This window comes from Schistocerca piceifrons, chromosome 5 (genome assembly GCF_021461385.2).
Source record: "Schistocerca piceifrons isolate TAMUIC-IGC-003096 chromosome 5, iqSchPice1.1, whole genome shotgun sequence".
NCBI lineage: Eukaryota > Metazoa > Arthropoda > Insecta > Orthoptera > Acrididae > Schistocerca > Schistocerca piceifrons.
In genome coordinates this window covers 569,238,410-569,257,356 of record NC_060142.1, presented here as the reverse complement: position 1 = coordinate 569,257,356, position 18,947 = coordinate 569,238,410, and the positions used below count along the sequence as shown (strand labels likewise).

Below are 18,947 nucleotides of genomic sequence, written 5' to 3'. Positions count from 1 at the left end.
CACATTCTGCATCAGCACATTTCAAAAGCTACTATTCTCTTTTTGTCTAAAATGTTTACCATCCATGTTTCACTTCCATACATGGCTACACTCCATACCAAAACTTTCAGAAAATACCTCCTGACACTCAAATCCGTATTTGTTGTTAACAAACTTCTCCTCTCCGAAACGCTTTTCTTGCCATTGTTAGTCTACATTTTATATCGTCTCTACTTCAGCCATCATTAATTATTCTGCTGCTGAAACAGCAAAACTCATCTACTACTTTAAGTGTCTTGTTCCCAATCTAATTCCCTCAGCACCACCTGGTTTAATTAGACCACATTCCATTATCCTTGTTTTGCTTTTGTTGATGTTTATCTTATAGCCTCCTTTCAAGACACTGTCCATTCCGTTCAACTGCTCTTCCAAGTCCTTTGCCGTCTCTGACAGAATCACAATGTCATCGCCAAGTCTCCAAGTTTTTATTTCTTCTCCTTTAACCTTAATTCGCAGACCAAATTTTTCTTTTGTTTACTTTACTGCTTGCTCAGTGTAAAGAATGAATAACATTGAGGGTATGCTACAACACTGTCTCGCTCCCTTCTCAACCACTGCTTCCCTCTCATGTCCCTCGACTTTATAACTGCTGTCTGATCTCTGTACAAATTGTAAATAGACTTTCGTTCCCTGTATTTTACATGTTATATTCAGAATTTCAAAGAGAGTATTCCAGTCAACATTGTCAAAAGCTTTCTCTAAGTGCACAAATGCTATAAATGTAGGTTTGTTTTTCCTTAATCTGTCTTCTGAGGGAAGTCATAGGGACAGTACTGCCTCGAGTGCTCCTACATTTCTCCGGAATCCAAACTGATCTTTCCTGATGAGCTTCTACCAGGTTTTCCATTCTTCTGTAAATAATTCATGTCACCATTTTGCAACGATGACCTATTAAACTGATAGTTTGGTAATATTCACACCTATCAGCACCTGATTTCTTTGAAATTGGAAATATTATGTTCTTCTAAGCTCTGAGAGTGTGTCACCTGTCTCTGACGAAATCCACACAATGTAAATTGTTACATGGATTAATAAAGAAATCAATCAATCAATCAATACATCTTGCACACCAGATGAAGAGTTTTGTCATGGCTGGCTCTTCCAAAGCTATAAGTAGTTCTGATGGAATGTCACCTACTCCTGGAGCCTTGTTTCAACTTAGGTCTTTCAGTGTTCTGTCAAATTCTTCTCGCAGCATCATGTTCCCATCTCATCTCAATATATATCCTCTTCTGTTTATATAATGTTGCCTTCTAGTTCACCTCCCTTGTATAGACCTTCTATATACTCCTTCCATCTTTCAGCTTTCCCTTCTTTGCTTAGGATTGGTATTCCATAAGACCTTTTGATGTTCATATAGCTTTTTACTTTTCTTCAAAGGTCTCTTTAATTTTGCTGTAGACGGTATATATCTTTCCCCTAGGGGTATATGCTTCTAAATCCTCAAATTTGCCCTGTAATCATTCTTGCTTAGCCACTTTCCACTTCCTGTCAATCTCAATTTTAGAAATTTGTATTCTCTTTCACCCGCTTCATTTGCTGCATTTTTATACTTTCTACTTTCACCAATTAAATCCAATATCTCCTGTATTATCCAAGGATTTCTACTTGGTTTTGTCTTTTTACCTGTTTAATACTCTGGTGCTTTCGCTAATTCATCTCACAAAGCTGCCCATTCATCTACTGTATTCCTTCCCCTGTTCTTGTCATTGCCCAATACACCCTCTGAAATTCCTAACAACATCTGGATCTTTCAATTTATCCATTGCTTCAATTTCCTACCCTTTTACAATTTCTTCAGTTTTAATTTACAGTTCATAACCAGTACTTTGTGGTCAGAGTTCACTTATGCCCATGGAAATATCTTACAATTTAAAATCTGGTTCCGAAATCTCTATCTTCCTGTTATATAACTAATAAGAAACCTTCGGGTGTCTCCAGCTCTCTTCCAAGTGTACAACCTTCTTTCATGATTCGTAAATCAGGTGTTGGCAATAATTAAATTGATCTCTGTGCAAAATTCTACCAGGTGGATTCCTCTTTCATTACTTCCCCCAGTCCATATTCGCCTTCTATTTTTTGTTCTCTTCCTTTTCCTACTATTGAATTCCAGGCACCCATCACTATTAAATTTTTGTCTCCTTTAACTATCTGAATGATTTCTTTTATTTCATCATACACTTATTCAATCTCTTCATCATTAGCAGAGCCAGCAGGCATATAAATTTGCATTATTGTGGTGGGTGTGGGCTTCGTGTCTATCTTGGCTACAATAACGTGTTCACTATGCTATTCATGGTAGTTTACCTGCATTCCTAATTTTTTTTATTCATTATTATTAAACCTACTCCTACAATACACCCATTTGATTTTGCATTTATAGCTCTGTATTCATCTGACCACTCGCCACCGAACTTCATTAATTCCCACAATATCTAACTACAACCTACCCATTTCCCTTAAATTTTCTAACCTACCTGTCCGGTTAAGGGATCTAACATTACACACTCCGATCGACAGCACACCAGTTTTGTTCCTCCTGATGACGACATCCTCCAGAGTAGTCCTCCCCGGAGACCTGAATATTTTACCTCTGGAATATTTTATCCAAGAGAATGCTGTCAACATTTAACCATACAGTAGATCTGCATGCTTTTGGGAAAATTACTACTGTAGTTTCCCCTTGCAGTACCAGCACAGAAATGCCATTTTGGTTGACGTCACAAGGCCAGATCAGACAATCATCCAAACTGTTGCCCTGCAATTACTGAAAAGGCTGCTGCTCCTCTTCAGAATCCATGCCTTTGTGTGGCCTCTCAACAGATACCCCTCCATTGTGGTTGCACCTACAATACAGTTATCTGTATCATTGAGGCACACAAACCTCCCCACCAATGACAAGATATAAATATAAAAGACAATTATATATTATCATATGACTGTCATAAACCGCAAATTTATTCAACTAGGTATTTTTGTGTATATCATGTTTTTGGAAAATGCATCGCAACAAGGTGACGGTTATGCAGGGATATTTTGAATGTTGGGTTAGTGGCAGCAAACCAACACAGTTATCAACAAAAACCTGTCTTGCAGATTATTTTAAGTCATAACATTTCTCCAGAACAATACAAAGCATGACTGTAATAAAACTGAAAGTAATTACACTGTTCTTTGATACTGACTCAATAGCTAGTTTAATTATTGGTCTTGAGTATTTCATCTGTTTGGCACACCTCCAAAAACCCAACTACAAACAGTTTTCATAGTGACAGCAGGAGGTCGCAATATGAAAAATATAACATTCACAAAGGTGTGGTGTTACATAATGCTCCAGGAGAGTGATGAATCGAAACAATATAATAATTTACTGATTAAGAAGCAGGAATCTTTATGTATTTTTGTATCTGTTTTGGATGTGACACTTATACATATGGATGCTGCATGTCTTCAAGATGGGATGGTGATCGTACTACGAGTTGCAGTACCTGCTTGGAGGTGTGTAACATCTGTGAGTCAGTGTCCCTGTTTGGAGTAGCGTGGTGCACTGCAAGTCTAAGGAGCACACCCTGAAGTATGACATCACGCCACAACACAAGACACCAGAACAGAAAATGTCATTCATTATTCTGCAGTAGGAACAAAATCCAATAAGCTGCCCCAGTGATGTCTGAAGAAAATTTAATTATAGGTGCAGCAGTTCAGAATTTCAAGAAAAGACCAGTTTAAAATCAGAACACTTATATATTTAAAGGGGGTCACTGCGTGGCACGCAGAAGCATGGAAGAAAATGGATTTCAAAGATTTCAATGGGATAAGAACAGTCCACAGTAGGTTAACAAAAAAGGACACTAATTGCTAAAAATAGAATTATTAGGAAGTAAATGATGGTTTAATAGTCCTTTTCAACAACAGTCAAAACGTTGTGTTTCATCAGCCTTTCCAATATGAAGCCCACATGTAAAACACAAGATACTTCAAAAGGTATCTGAAACCCTGTTGGAAATACAGATACATGATTACTTTTGAAAATACAGATACATGATTACTTCAAAGACACCACAGTTTACAAAATGCACACAATTAAAAAAAAATTGCAACATTGGCCTGATTTATGATTTTATAATGGTACACACTGTATAAACAAACATGTGATCTTTACCAAAACCAGTGCACATTCTAGAACATTTCCAGCTTCAGGTTTGATAATGGATTGTTACTGAACTTCCACACAATTTACACTTGTGTTAGTTATGGTTACATGATTAGTAAAGATATTCAGTCATGAGCAAATGAACTGAAGATATCTGCTGTACTGGAAACGCAAATGTTGGCATGACAAGCGTAAAAGTTTAGTGCAACACGTGTCTTGGAATGTATTAGAGCTTGTACAAGCTATGACATGACAGTAAAGCACAGGGTGGGCACCCAGAATGATGTCAGTGCATTTGATTGTGGGTAGACAACATATGCGGCACTCAAATCTATGGCCATGCAAGCACTAGGCTTTTCACATTCCACAAGGTTAAGGGAGCACCGTATTTACTCGAATCTAAGCCGCACTTTTTTTCCGGTGTTTGTAATCCAAAAAACCGCCTGCGACTTAGAATCGAGTGCAAAGTAAGCAGAAGTTCTGAAGAATGTCCGTAGGTGCTGCCACAACTAACTTCTGCCATTGAATATATGTAGTCCTACACAGGCATGCTTTGCAGGCATAAAGATAAATACTGGCATCAAAACCTCTGCCTCAGTAAATAAATTAAAATAAAAGGTAGAAGACGAGCTTTTTTCTCCGCCCCGAGTTTCAACTACTACATTTTCATACATTATCCAACGAAGGAAATAGAAATTCCGCATTGTTCATCTTCGAATGTAACAGCCTTTCAAATATTCATGGCAACAAAAATAAATTTCTTTGCACAGAAATACAAAAAATCCACAACGCTTTAGAATTGTTGCACGAGTTGATACACTGGGCTCATTAAAATTTCACGTAGCGGCACCTATTGCTTCGTGGAATTTTCTGAAGTGCTTGTTGGTGTTAATGAACTATAATGAAGCACTTTCATTATAGTGCCAAATTCAAGAGGGGAGTTATTTCTTTTGTGGAACAAAGTTCTAATCGTGCTGCAGGTCTGCGATATGGGATTGATGAGAGCAGCATCAGGCGATGGTGACAGCAGAGACAAATTACTTGAATGTTCAAGTAGCAGGAAAGCATTTAGTGGGCCAAAGTGTGGTCGATATCATATACGAGACGTGATTTTAAATGAATTTGTTAAGAAACAGCATCAGAAATTCTTGCCTCTGAGTTAAGTCCCATAGTGCTCAGAGCCATTTCTTGCCTCTGAACGCCGAAATTTTAAGAATTAAGACACATGAAATTACTAGAGAGCAAAAATCAAAAATTTTAAGGCCAGTCGCAGCTGGATTGATCTGTTTATGAAGCACTGGGGTTTTTCACTTCGGAGGCAAACTTCAGTTGCAAGAAGCTGCCAAAAAATTAAGAAGAATTTCAGCGCTTCATAATTAGGCGGTGCACAGAAAAGCAATACCTTCTTGGTCACATAGGAAATGCTGGCCAAACTCCCGTATATTTTGACATGCTGTCAAACTACAAGGTTGACACCAAAGGAAAGAAAGACACAAGTGTTCTTACATCAGGGGGTGGAAAACAGTGGATGTCCATCACACTTGCTTGCAACAGCAGATGGACATAAATAACCCTCATTCATAGTTTTAAAGCGAAAGACTTTACCGAAATCGGAAGTGTTTCCAAAAACTGTAATTGTACGAGCAAACGAAACTTGGTGGTTTTGGGAGGATATGTTGCTGGAATGTATTAGGCGTGTGTGGAATCGTCGTCCTGGCGCAATGCTTCGTTTACGCAGTCTGATAGATGTGTATGCAGGTCATACAACACCTGCAGTAAAACGAAAATTAGAGGAAAGCAAAACGGATTTGGCAGTAATTCCAGGCGGGATGAAGCCAATTCTGCAACCACTTGACATCTGTTTGAATAAACCATTTAAGGACAAGCTTAAACGCATGTACACAGACTGGCTTTCGAAAAGTGACAGACAACTGACACCAAAAGGACGTGTAAAATGCGCAAGTTTGTCACAAATATGCCAGTGGATTTATGATACATGGAAGTGTGTTCCAAATCAGACTGTGCAGCAAGCATTTAAAAAATGTTCGCTTTCCAATGCACTACATGGTATGGAGGACAATGCTCTGTATGAAGAAATGAGCAACAAAGAATCGAGTGATAGTAACTCAGAATCATGACTGACATTTTAAACATTTTGAGTAAGATGTATACACACCTAATAAAATTTTGTCTTAAATTTCAGCATTTAATTTCTAAGTTATTTTCATTCTTATTTTATAAATGTTGCTACTCTGCATTGAACAGGATAGAAAAGTGTGGAGAGCTGCATCAAACCAATCTACGGACTGAAGACAACAACAACACACTCTGCATTTGAAGTCATCACTAAAAATCTACTACGAAAATCCGACTGGCAAGACTGTTTGGCATGTATGTCAATATTGCCAACTCTACATTCCGAATTTTTTCCTACCTGTGACAAGAAATGGTTGCTAATAGGAACTTTTATGAATCATGAATCACATGCAGTATTCTCTTCAGCATAAGAATAATACAAATGTAAACATTATGCCATGTATTCTTTCGTGTTTGCTGCTATCTCATTTAAATCCTGTCTGCCTAATAAACTATGAAACTAGAGTGAGACAACAGCAAACGTGGAAGAATACATATATTATGTCATGTTTATATTCATATTATTCTTATGCTGAATAGTGATACAGTCAGAAATGAAGCACGGCAGCTGACTAGATTTTTAAATCTAAGATGACTCTTAATTTCTGGGCAGCATGAAATGCACTAAAGAGACATCTGCAAAGATTTTCAAACGGAGAAAACTTTTTGCTAAACTCTCGTTCAGAACAGCTTCTATCATGCACAGTCTATTATTTGGTGGTTGTTGATCATTATCAAAGCAGCAGTGTAAGTAACAACAAATAGCAGTCTCTTGCCATCGTTTCGCTAATGAGACAATTCCTCTCTTCTTTTTTTTTATTGTAAGCGGCGGTAGCGCGCACAAAAGCAAGCCATGCCGTTAGCGGTGACAGGTCACAAACACTCATTATCAGAAGTGACAAAAAATTTATGACACAGTACAATAATGCATTTTCAACTTAGAGTGTTGTGAAACACCTATAACAAAGAGAACGGCTCTTACCAGATCAAAGCAAAATAAGCAATCGATTCAAACCAGACGAAGCATGTAAAAAAGGAAGGGTACCAGTATAAATACGGACGGAGTGCCTGATGCATAGCAATGGCTACCTGGTAAAGCTTAACTGCTAAGCTTACGACCAGAACCAAACTTCTGTAGCTGTACCTTCATCCATTCGACCTAAATTGTGTCTCATATTACAGTGGACCACGTTTGTTTTGATTTGAAGGTGCGGTCTAAAACTTCTCTCCCCTTGAATTTAGAGTCTCAAATTTCAGGTGTGGCTTTGATCCAGGAATTTTTTTCCCCTTGATTTCGAGTCTCATTTTTCAGGTGCAGCTAGGATTTGAGTAAATACGGTACCATCGGTATCTTGATTCAGCGGAAACCTCCACTACCAGAGTCAACTGTGGGAAACATACTGATGACAGGTGTCATAATAAATTATTACAGACAGTAGTGGTAGACAGATGGGCCACAATGCAGAAAACAGACATGCCAACTTTCAAAAAGTGAAAAATCAGGAGAATTTTAGCAGTATACTATTGTGAATTACAACACATCACTGATGATTAAAGTTGTAATAATTCAATACCTGTAACAACTGACTTACATTTGCTGTATTATTTACATGTAAATACTAAATAATGGACATACATGAGCTTTTGGACTGTATAATTTATCATTCAACATGCGGAAGAACATGAATGATGAGCTCTGCAGTTTTCTTTGGATTCACACGCATTCAATTGAAGCACTCTCGAGAGAACTACAATTCAAAATTACGATCCAAGGAAGCAAATTAACGACTATTAGATTTCTGTTTTGACATTGTCTATTAGATTTCTGTTTTGACATTAGCACAGTTTTTGCACGAATAAATCACTGTTAAATGATCACATGTTTTCATTTCATTTCATAATGCAACCCATATTTGCATGGCATCTTTTATCCATAAGACATTTTTCCGAAATTTAAATCAATTTTATACAGGATGTACATGTTAGGCTTAGCAAATAATTTGAATAGTTTTATCAGTCTGCATTTGTCTGATTACGGTAGTTACTTATTCAGCACACACCCATAGCTGACTTAGCCTTCTTCAAAAACTCTGAACTAAATTTCTGCTCAAAGCACTTGCCTTTTTCAACTGATTTTAAAATTAAAAATTTCTCCAAAGACGTTTCTGAAAGCATGGACGTGAACTGAGTTTTGGTCTTTGTAACTGATCTAAAAATTCTCTCACATTCCACATTACTATGTGGAATTGACAAAATAGCCAGCATCCCCTTGCACATTTATCATATTAAAGAACCCCATCAGCCGATTTCATCTGACCTACCAAGGCCCACTGAACATCAATTCTCTCTGCTGCTACATTGGTTTCTTCCAGCTGAAAGTTACAGAACAGAGTGGAGAATATCAACTTCTGTATCTAAGTGTTCACTTTCGCTAACCATAATATTAGGAAATCTGTTTATGAAAAAGCTAAGGCTGGAAAATGATGCTTTGCCAATTGTAGAAAGATTTGCAACTTCTGCGTGCATTAAAACTTCATCTTTGAATGGAAATTTGTGTATCATGTAATCACATGATGACAAGAAACATTTTCTTACAGACTTAAAGAACATAAACTTTTCCTCAGGTTTCAAAGTGGTCACCAAAGCAAATGCAGAATTCCCTATCATCAGATCACAATCATCCTTTTGATTTGGTGGAGTGTGATAATCTACATAAAAAAGAGAGCTAGAGGTTTTAATAATGAGTGGACTCACAAATCTTGCCATCACATTCTTCAATAGTTCTTCCAAAACTGACCTCAATAAGTGGATATGTGGAGCACTTGACTGAAGAGCTACATTTGGGCTCTCATAGATAGGCATAAAACTTGAAAGGAAAAGGCATAAAGATCAATGTAAATTTGACGACAGAAACATGAACTACCGTGATAAAGCATGGTCCACAGTGTCAATGGTTTTCTTTAAAACTGATGATTGGGTTTTTCTTTCAAGTGAGGAGTGTGGCGAAATCTTATCACAGTGCTTGGACTTGTGATATGAAGTAGACACATCTACATTTTGAGTGTGTTTTGGAATTTTATCATTCTTAAAAGTTTCCACTTCAGAATCCTTACTTACAATTTCACTCTTGAACAAACTAACCAAAGTATCCCATTGCTCCAAAATCCTATCTAAACATCTTTTCAATGATAACCATTGTGTAGGCATGTTTCAGAATTTTCCTTATTTCTGTGTCACATAAAGTTTGAAACTTTCTAAATTTTTCTTTCCTCTTTGCACTCCTTTCCAAATAATAAAATATTTCAATAATATTTTCGTCAACATTTAAAGGCAAACATGCCGCCCCCTTCTCAGCAGTAAGATTCATTAGGTGACAAGAACAGCCTACAACGATTAAGTTAGCAATTTCTTGCTTCAAACATCCTGCCGCACCCTTTTTTAGCCCTACCATTACAGGAGCATTATTGGCACCAAAAGCCAGACAGTTTTTTAATGGAATACGGAATTCCCATAAAGCTGAAAGTAGAAAATCAGCAATATTAGCTCCAATGGCATCCCCTTTTAAATTAGGCACAGAGAGTAGGCAATTTTGAATTTCACGGAGTTCAGGGCTGAAGAACGATACGATAATAGGATAACTTAAAGTCTGTTTTATTACTACTATCGGTAGCAATTGCGAATGGATTCGACGGCAAGTGCGTAATAATTTTCGCTTTTTCTTCCATGCACATTTCCATAAGGATAGCGGTTGTTTTTGTTCTGGTGCACCCGTATTCTTTCGTAATTTCAGAATCGGGGAAACATTTTGCGAAACAAAAGCCCAGTGTGGTTGGCACAGTTTATAGTCAAGTTACGCTCTACAATAAATGAGGTAAATAAAGCCTCGGCATTCGTCACAGAATCTACATTATGGGGTTTACACGAGAAGTTAAGTTTCTGGTTCCGTTCTACACAATGGACACTCTCCTTGTGTTTTTTAGTTTGCACATGTTACTAATGTCTCATTTCCCACCATGAGCCACCGAAAAGTCACATCTACATACATTAGAAAATGCAAAAGTTTGTCCTTCCTCGATTCACTTAAACAGGGAAACTCTTCCTTATACATGTTTCTGACACTGCATTGTATTTCTTTGTGATTCTGCATGAAAAATAATCAACATCTCCAAGATATACAGCCAACAACTGCTACAGAGTACACAAATCGCGCAGTAGAACCAAGAATACAATGGTCCTACGTTCTATACAATGCCCTTGTAGCAATGATGCCAACCCTGGCGCACAGTTTCCCCTTATATTGCACTTCAAATTCCCCTAAATGATTTACCACACCGTCTGGTAAGCGAGCGGGGGAGGGGGGGTTAAAAGGTAAAAGGGAGTCAAGAATGAAATTGTCGAGCAGAGGGGCAGGGAGGGGATGGTAGTAACCCTAAATATTTTTCCCCCTGAAACATTTATCCCTCTAACTTCCTCCTAGGCAGCTTAATTCCCCCTAAATTTAGGGGGAAATCCCCCAACTTGGCAACACTGCCTTGTAGACACGACAACGCTAATCACTTCGCTTGGAATGACTATCGACTACTCCTTGTCCATGATAACTTTACAATTGTGCTGGTGCAACCAGAAGCGGGGGAAATTGGCACTAGTTGAAAGATTTTCATTTGTCTCCAAATGCTGCAACAACAATAAGTTCCTTACTTCCTTGTAGATATGAAGCGCGAGCTATGCCTACTGCTGCTCCTGAAGCCGCCGCACAAATCTTCCAAGTTAACATAGACAAGTAGCAGCCATACCTTGTCATCCACCAATCTATCGAAGGCGAAGGATTTTCAAATAGTAAGGAAAGTATAAGCTGCTCTGAAAATCGGGAGATCAGTCTTCACGGCAGGGAGATCGGGAGGAAGAAGGAAAAATCGGTAGTCTCCCGCTTATATCAGGAGAGTTAGCATGTCTGAGAAAATCACTTGTCAGTTCAATGCTGAGCACCACCACCACCACCACCACCACCACGACAACAACAAATGATTAGCAACCATTCCATCCAGGGCCACTGACCCACACATGTATCCCTGCTCACTGCATAACACAGAAATATCATGATAAAACTGCCATTGGACACTCAAAGCATGGGAAGAGTCTTGTCAAATGACAAGTTGCTGCACACAATGGTAAGCACAGTAGGCAGAGCAATACATATTACTATCCAATAGGAACCATGCAATAAGATCCTGATATGTCTGCCACTGTCTCTCAACAGCAAACAATACATCAAACTACTATCAGATCATGTAAAGCCATTTGTCTGTCTATTGCAATCTACAAGTGACTTGTGCCCTCAACAGTACAATGTACCACTCCTAAACTGCGTCAGAATAGTTTCAGTAAGAATCCATGGATAATTGGGTACTTGCATAGGCTTTCATATCACCTGCCCTTAATTCTATTGAGGATTACACCATCAAGTGAGATGTGTATCCAGCTCAAACCAATCCCTGTGAGTTAAGGGCAATAATCAAGGTGTCACAGACCTGGATGACTCTCCAATTTTACAGCGTCTTGTGGAGTCAACGCCATGATTCATCACCACTGTCATCAGTAAAAAAGGGAGTTGTAATGGCTACTAGCTACGCATTTCTAATTCGACTGCTCGTATGAGTAGTTCAGAGCTCCAAGTAAAGAATTTGAAAAGGATAGTTGTTAACCTGTGATGCTGAGTCGCAGACAGGCAAAACAAAGAAAGACTGTCAAAAGTAAGCTTATGGTAAATGATGCATTCACACAGACGATCACAGTCACTGACTACTGAGGCCAGTCTGGCCTCGTTGGTCGAAAGCTTACTTCCTGACAGTCCTTTTGTTGTACCTATCTGTGACTCAGCGTCTCTGCTATATGGTGAGTAGCAACTATCCTTTTCATAATACTGTCATAGTCCAGCCTGGATTTTCCATTGCTTAAGTAAACAATTTGATGCGATATAAAAATTCAAACAATGTATGATCTGTTACTACAAGAGGTATTCACTGCTAACACATTTCCTGGGTGTCCTTTTACAAGATGGACATGCTTTTTAAAGTTGTGTTTATGTATCTATTACATGGAGATGATTTTTAACAGTGTGAATAATACATACTCATTTTACTGTTTGTATTCCCAATAAAAAGCAAAATATTGCAATCTCAAGTTTAATGATCAGAAATCTATGCTCGTCTTAATTCTTGACTTGCTTTCAAATAACTCTAGATGAATTGCGTAATTAAATGCTGAAGCCCACTGTTACACTCTACAATCATGCTGGGCTGAATATCCTACAGGTAACAACTTTTAACGCTCAAGGCAATACAGTTCTTCCTAATTTCACAACGGCTTGAATGAAAACTATTTTATGGCAGTGGATCACCTCATTAATGGCAGTGAAATATTCTTTTCAGCTCTGCTTGCCACTGTTGTCTAATAGTTATTTCAAAGAAGCATAATATGAAGTGAAAAGAATGTTTGGAAACAAACAAATGTACAGGTCATTCAACTGCAATGCCCATGACTGAAACAAGAGAGACTAGGAAATATCAAAAATAAGGAAAAGGAAATATTTGTATGTAGCCAATATCCTCAACACCCCCCATCCCCCCCCCCCCCCCCCCCCACCACACCAACACACATGCGGAAGAGAAAGACCACATAACACTGTGGGATTATCTCTACAGCAAACCAATTTAAATTAAAGACCTTCCAACCAAGCAAATGATAGTAGCAATAGATAATGTCCACATCTACAAACCTGCCTAACAAATGGCCCTTTCCTGAGAAAGCCCGGACTTTTGGCTTTGAAGTAACAAAATCTTCATGGTGATGGTCCTCCATGTTTAAGTGGACTTCAGAGCCATTAGCTTCACGCAGCAACTCTTGAGGAATCTCTCTGAAAAAAAAAAAAAGAATCACATATATAATAATGAACTCCTGGATAGGATATAAGCAGTGACAATGCATTAGCCAAGACTCTAATTTAAAACGTGGGGTAGGGCAGCGGACAGGTACAAAAAGATGATTGCCTGCTAGTCTCAGACTTTTTCTTCTTTAGCAAATACACACGATACAGCATGACACCAACATAAGAAGCAATTGGAGAAAAATGTGGCAAAAAGCAAGGTGAGCAAAAATCTTAAGTGCTAATATCAACATCTTTTGTAACGAACTGTTTTTAGATGGAGAAAGCAAGCCAAATGGTATGTGTGTTTCATTAGGATCATTGATGTTACTTTATTTCAATAAAACGAAATACATTTGGTGACAAAAATGTGCATTTCCTTGGGTCACAGGACAAATTTAAAGTACCTTCACTGATTTCAGAAATAACCTCAGAAAAAAGTAGGCCTATTTAAAGAAGTGTATAAGGCACGGAAGAACTGTATAAACCAGCACCATAGGTGACTGCCAATAAAATGTTGTTTCTACTATGTTTGTTATTGTTGGTTGTTACCTACTGTGTCATACCTATTATTTTAGAGGTATTGTGCTGAAATCCATCCCTCATGAGCTCTGGCCTCCTGAGGAGCACCACAGTCCTGGGTCTATAGATGTTGTTGTGGTCTTCAGTCCTAAGACTGGTTTGATGCAGCTCTCCATGCTACTCTATCCTGTGCAAGCTTCTTCATCTCCCAGTACCTACTGCAACCTACATCCTTCTGAATCTGCTTAGTGTATTCATCTCTTGGTCTCCCTCTGCGATTTTTACCCTCCACGCTGCCCTCCAATGCTAAAGTTGTGATCCCTTGATGCCTCAAAACATGTCCTACCAACCGATCCCTTCTTCTAGTCAAGTTGTGCCACAAACTTCTCTTCTCCCCAATCCTATTCAATACCTCCTCATTAGTTATGTGATCTACCCATCTAATCTTCAGCATTCTTCTGTAGCACCACATTTCAAAAGCTTCTATTCTCTTCTTGTCCAAACTAGTTATCGTCCATGTTTCACTTCCATACATGGCTACACTCCATACAAGTATTTTCAGAAACGACTTCCTGACATTTAAATCTATACTCGATGTTAACAAATTTCTCTTCTTCAGAAACAATTTCCTTGCCATTGCCAGTCTACATTTTATATCCTCTCTACTTCGACCATCATCAGTTATTTTACTCCCTAAATAGCAAAATTCCTTTACTACTTTAAGTGTCTCATTTCCTAATGTAATTCCCTCAGCATCACCCGATTTAATTTGACTACATTCCATTATCCTTGTTTTGCTTTTGTTGATGTTCATCTTATATCCTCCTTTCAAGACACTGTCCATTCCATTCAACTGCTCTTACAAGTCCTTTGCTGTCTCTGACAGAATTACAATGTCATCGGCGAACCTCAAAGTTTTTACTTCTTCTCCATGAATTTTAATACCTACTCTGAATTTTTCTTTTGTTTCCTTTACTGCTTGCTCAAAATACAGATTGAATAACATCGGGGAGAGGCTACAACCCTGTCTTACTCCCTTCCCAACAACTGCTTCCCTTTCATGTCCCTCGACTCTTATAACTGCCATCTGGTTTCTGTACAAATTGTAAATAGCCTTTCGCTCCCTGTATTTTACCCCTGCCACCTTCAGAATTTGAAAGAGAGTATTCCAGTTAACATTGTCAAAAGCTTTCTCTAAGTCTACAAATGCTAGAAACGTAGGTTTGCCTTTTCTTAATCTTTCTTCTAAGATAAGTCGTAAGGTTAGTATTGCCTCACGTGTTCCAACATTTCTACAGAATCCAAACTGATCTTCCCCGAGGTCCGCTTCTACCAGTTTCCCCATTCGTCTGTAGAGAATTCGCGTTAGTATTTTGCAGCTGTGACTTATTAAACTGATAGTTCGGTAATTTTCACATCTGTCAACACCTGCTTTCTTTGGGATTGGAATTATTATATTCTTCTTGAAGTCTGAGGGTATTTCGCCTGTCTCATACATCTTGCTCACCAGATGGTAGAGTTTTGTCATGACTGGCTCTCCCAAGGCCGTCAGTAGTTCTAATGGAATGTTGTCTATTTCCGGGGCCTTGTTTCGACTCAGGTCTTTCAGTGCTCTGTCAAACTCTTCACGCAGTATCGTATCTCCCATTTCATCTTCATCTACATCCTCTTCCATTTCCATAATATTGTCCTCAAGTACATCGCCCTTGTATAAACCCTCTATATACTCCTTCCACCTTTCTGCCTTCCCTTCTTTGCTTAGAACTGGGTTGCCATCTGAGCTCTTGATATTCATACAAGTGGTTCTCTTCTCTCCAAAGGTCTCTTTAATTTTCCTGTAGGCAGTATCTATCTTACCCCTAGTGAGACAAGCCTCCACATCCTTACATTTGTCCTCTAGCCATCCCTGCTTAGCCATTTTGCACTTCCTGTCGATCTCATTTTTGAGACGTTTGTATTCCTTTTTGCCTGCTTCATTTACTGCATTTTTATATTTTCTCCTTTCATCAATTAAATTCAATATTTCTTCTGTTACCCAAGGATTTCTACTAGCCCTCGTCTTTTTACCTACTTGATCGTCTGCTGCCTTCACTACTTCATCCCTCAGAGCTACCCATTCTTCTTCTACTGTATTTCTTTCCCCCATTCCTGTCAATTGTTCCCTTATGATCTCCCTCAAACTCTCTACAACTTCTGGTTCTTTCAGTTTATCCAGGTCCCATCTCCTTAAATTCCCACCTTTTTGCAGTTTCTTCAGTTTCAATCTGTAGTTCATAACCAATAGATTGTGGTCAGAATCCACATCCGCCCCTGGAAATGTCTTACAATTTAAAACCTGGTTCCTAAATCTCTGTCTTACCATTATATAATCTATCTGATACCTTTTAGTATCTCCAGGATTCTTCCAGGTATACAACCTTCTTTTATGATTCTTGAACCAAGTGTTAGCTATGATTAAGTTATGCTTTGTGCAAAATTCTACAAGGCGGCTTCCTCTTTCATTTCTTCCCCCCAATCCATATTCACCTACTATGTTTCCTTCTCTCCCTTTTCCTACTGACGAATTCCAGTCACCCATGACTATTAAATTTTCGTCTCCCTTCACTACCTGAATAATTTCTTTTATCTCCTCATACATTTCATCAATTTCTTCATCATCTGCAGAGCTAGTTGGTATATAAACTTGTACTACTGTAGTAGGCATGGGCTTTGTGTTTATCTTGGCCACAATAATGCGTTCACTATGCTGTTTGTAGTAGCTTACCCGCACTCCTATTTTTTTATTCATTATTAAACCTACTCCTGCATTACCCCTATTTGATTTTGTATTTATAACCCTGTAATCACCTGACCAAAAGTCTTGTTCCTCCTGCCACCGAACTTCACTAATTCCCACTATATCTAACTTTAACCTATCCATTTCCCTTTTTAAATTTTCTAACCTACCTGCCCGATTAAGGGATCTGACATTCCACACTCCGATCCGTAGAACGCCAGTTTTCTTTCTCCTGATAATGACGTCCTCTTGAATAGTCCCCGCCCGGAGATCCGAATGGGGGACTATTTTACCTCCGGAATATTTTACCCAAGAGGACGCCAGCATCATTTAATCATACAGTAAAGCTGCATGTCTATAGATAAACCACAAGAATTGCTGCAACAGGCCACACACAAACAGATCTGGCCTGGGGGGCAGATCGGTGAGACTAGATCTAACGGGAAGGGCCTGCACATTAGTGGGAACCAATAGGCTTCAGATTGACAGGCCCGATCCATCAGAGGTACCTGCAGAAACAGCCTGCAGTTTTGGCCCGTCACGGAAATCCACTCATGCAGCCAGTTATTCACGAGTCACAGACAGCATGTTGATGAAATGAGACCACACTGACCAATCCACGCAAAAGTTACCTGCCTCTTGTCGGCAGCAGCTAGGCTAGTGGCAAAAAGTGGTCACAGCACTGACTGCAAGTTGAGGGGAGAGGTGGGAAGGGGAGAAGTAGAAGTAGAAGTAGTAGTAGTAGTAGTAGTAGTAGTAAGAGAGCAGGGAAGTTGTGCATGTATTCAGCTGCATCCAGCCAGTGACCATCCTGACACCTCAGTAAACAAACCATTTCATCCACCAAGACAAAAATGAGATTTTTCCAGGTTTTTTTATTTTTATTTGCCTGATTTCTCTGATTGCTTGAAATCCCCTGATTTCCAGAACCTGCAGCAACCCTGAGTGTACAGTTCCTGATCATGAGGCCATGCATCACTGTCCAGCATTAAATGCCAAATCATCATACAGTGTATCATGAAGTGAAGGCATGTGACAATTTCAGTAACCAGTCTGTCATGTAGCAACAAGCTAAGCCAATACTGGGTTTCTCCATCTCCAGTCCTTCCATTACATAATCATCCATGGCAACATGAACACGATACTACACTGCACAAGCACCCTTCCCAGTTATTCATATAACATTGAGGAAAGAATATGGACACTATATCATCCCATCAACGTGTACAATAAACACAATATGATTCCAACAGTCAAGAAGACAGAAAATATAAATAATACAACAAATGCTGTGGAAGAAACAGTGTATTTTTATTGGGTAATAGTCGCCTTAGAAGTGTTGCCCATGAAATAAAAAATGTTAACAACAAGGTAAGAGCCTTAGGTTATATCAAGCCAGGTGCTCACACTGACCAAGTTCTATCAACAATAATCGATACTTCTAAAATGGTAACGAAGAGAGACTACATTGTGATATGTGGTAGTTCAAATGAATTTGCACACAACAAAGGTTTGCCCACTGCTAACATTTTAAGAAAAGCTCTAAACCACCTGAAGCATTCTAAACTAATTATAATTGATATTCCACAAAGGCAGGACTTAATACACTCCTCATATGTAAACAATGCAGAATAGCTACAAGTAGACATTATGCAGAAATCTGCAACAGCTTTGCAAATATTCACAGGATCGAAATACACAAATATGGTAGAGAATTTTACACCACTTATAGCCTTCATGTCAACTGGCATTGGAAAAATCATCTAGAGACTACAATTTGTGACATCATTGCAAATGCAAGAAGGGTTGTGAACTCCAAATCATCAGATTTGAACAAAGGGTTGAAATATGGCTTCCCGGCTAAGACACAAGTTGAAAATATGGTAACTATTTTTTTATTTACTTAAATTTGCCATATTTCGTGACAGTACCTTTTCCGTTAGACGTTTGCAAGGTGATATTAGTCTTGGCTTCAGTTGTCTAAGTATGATTCCACAATGCATCTATGTCAGCTGTAGAAATGACGTGGTTCAACGTGTTTCTCTCATTTTGGTGTTTCAAATACAGTTTCTTCAAATGTAGTTTCTTCTTTTTAGTTAATACAAAAATAATAGTAACATAATTCAAAATTATTTATGACTGCGACCTTCACATTGTTCTTCCGTCAACACACACCAAGAGTTAGCTGCCGACTGACTATAGTCAAAGACGACTCCAACGTCAAAGATATTTTACACAATTCACAAGTTTCCACTTGTAATCAGTCTCTTTGCTATTCTTCGATACATTTTCTAATAGTAATCAATATGCTTTTACTCTCAAAAACAGAAGTAAATTAACATATAATAAGACAAATTATAATAAATTCTGACAAAAATATAAGAAACCATTTACAATTC

General features: G+C 38.5%; 1 protein-coding gene across 2 annotated transcripts in view; it reads right to left on the bottom strand.

Moving 5' to 3' along the window:
- Positions 1–18,947, bottom strand: part of LOC124797934 (NSFL1 cofactor p47) — a 76,000-nt gene that overhangs the window by 18,896 nt on the left and 38,157 nt on the right. For both annotated transcript variants that reach the window (XM_047261069.1, XM_047261070.1), the window contains exon 6: positions 13,104–13,241. In XM_047261069.1, the coding sequence (XP_047117025.1) occupies positions 13,104–13,241 (138 nt within the window). The remainder of the gene's footprint in view (positions 1–13,103; positions 13,242–18,947) is intronic.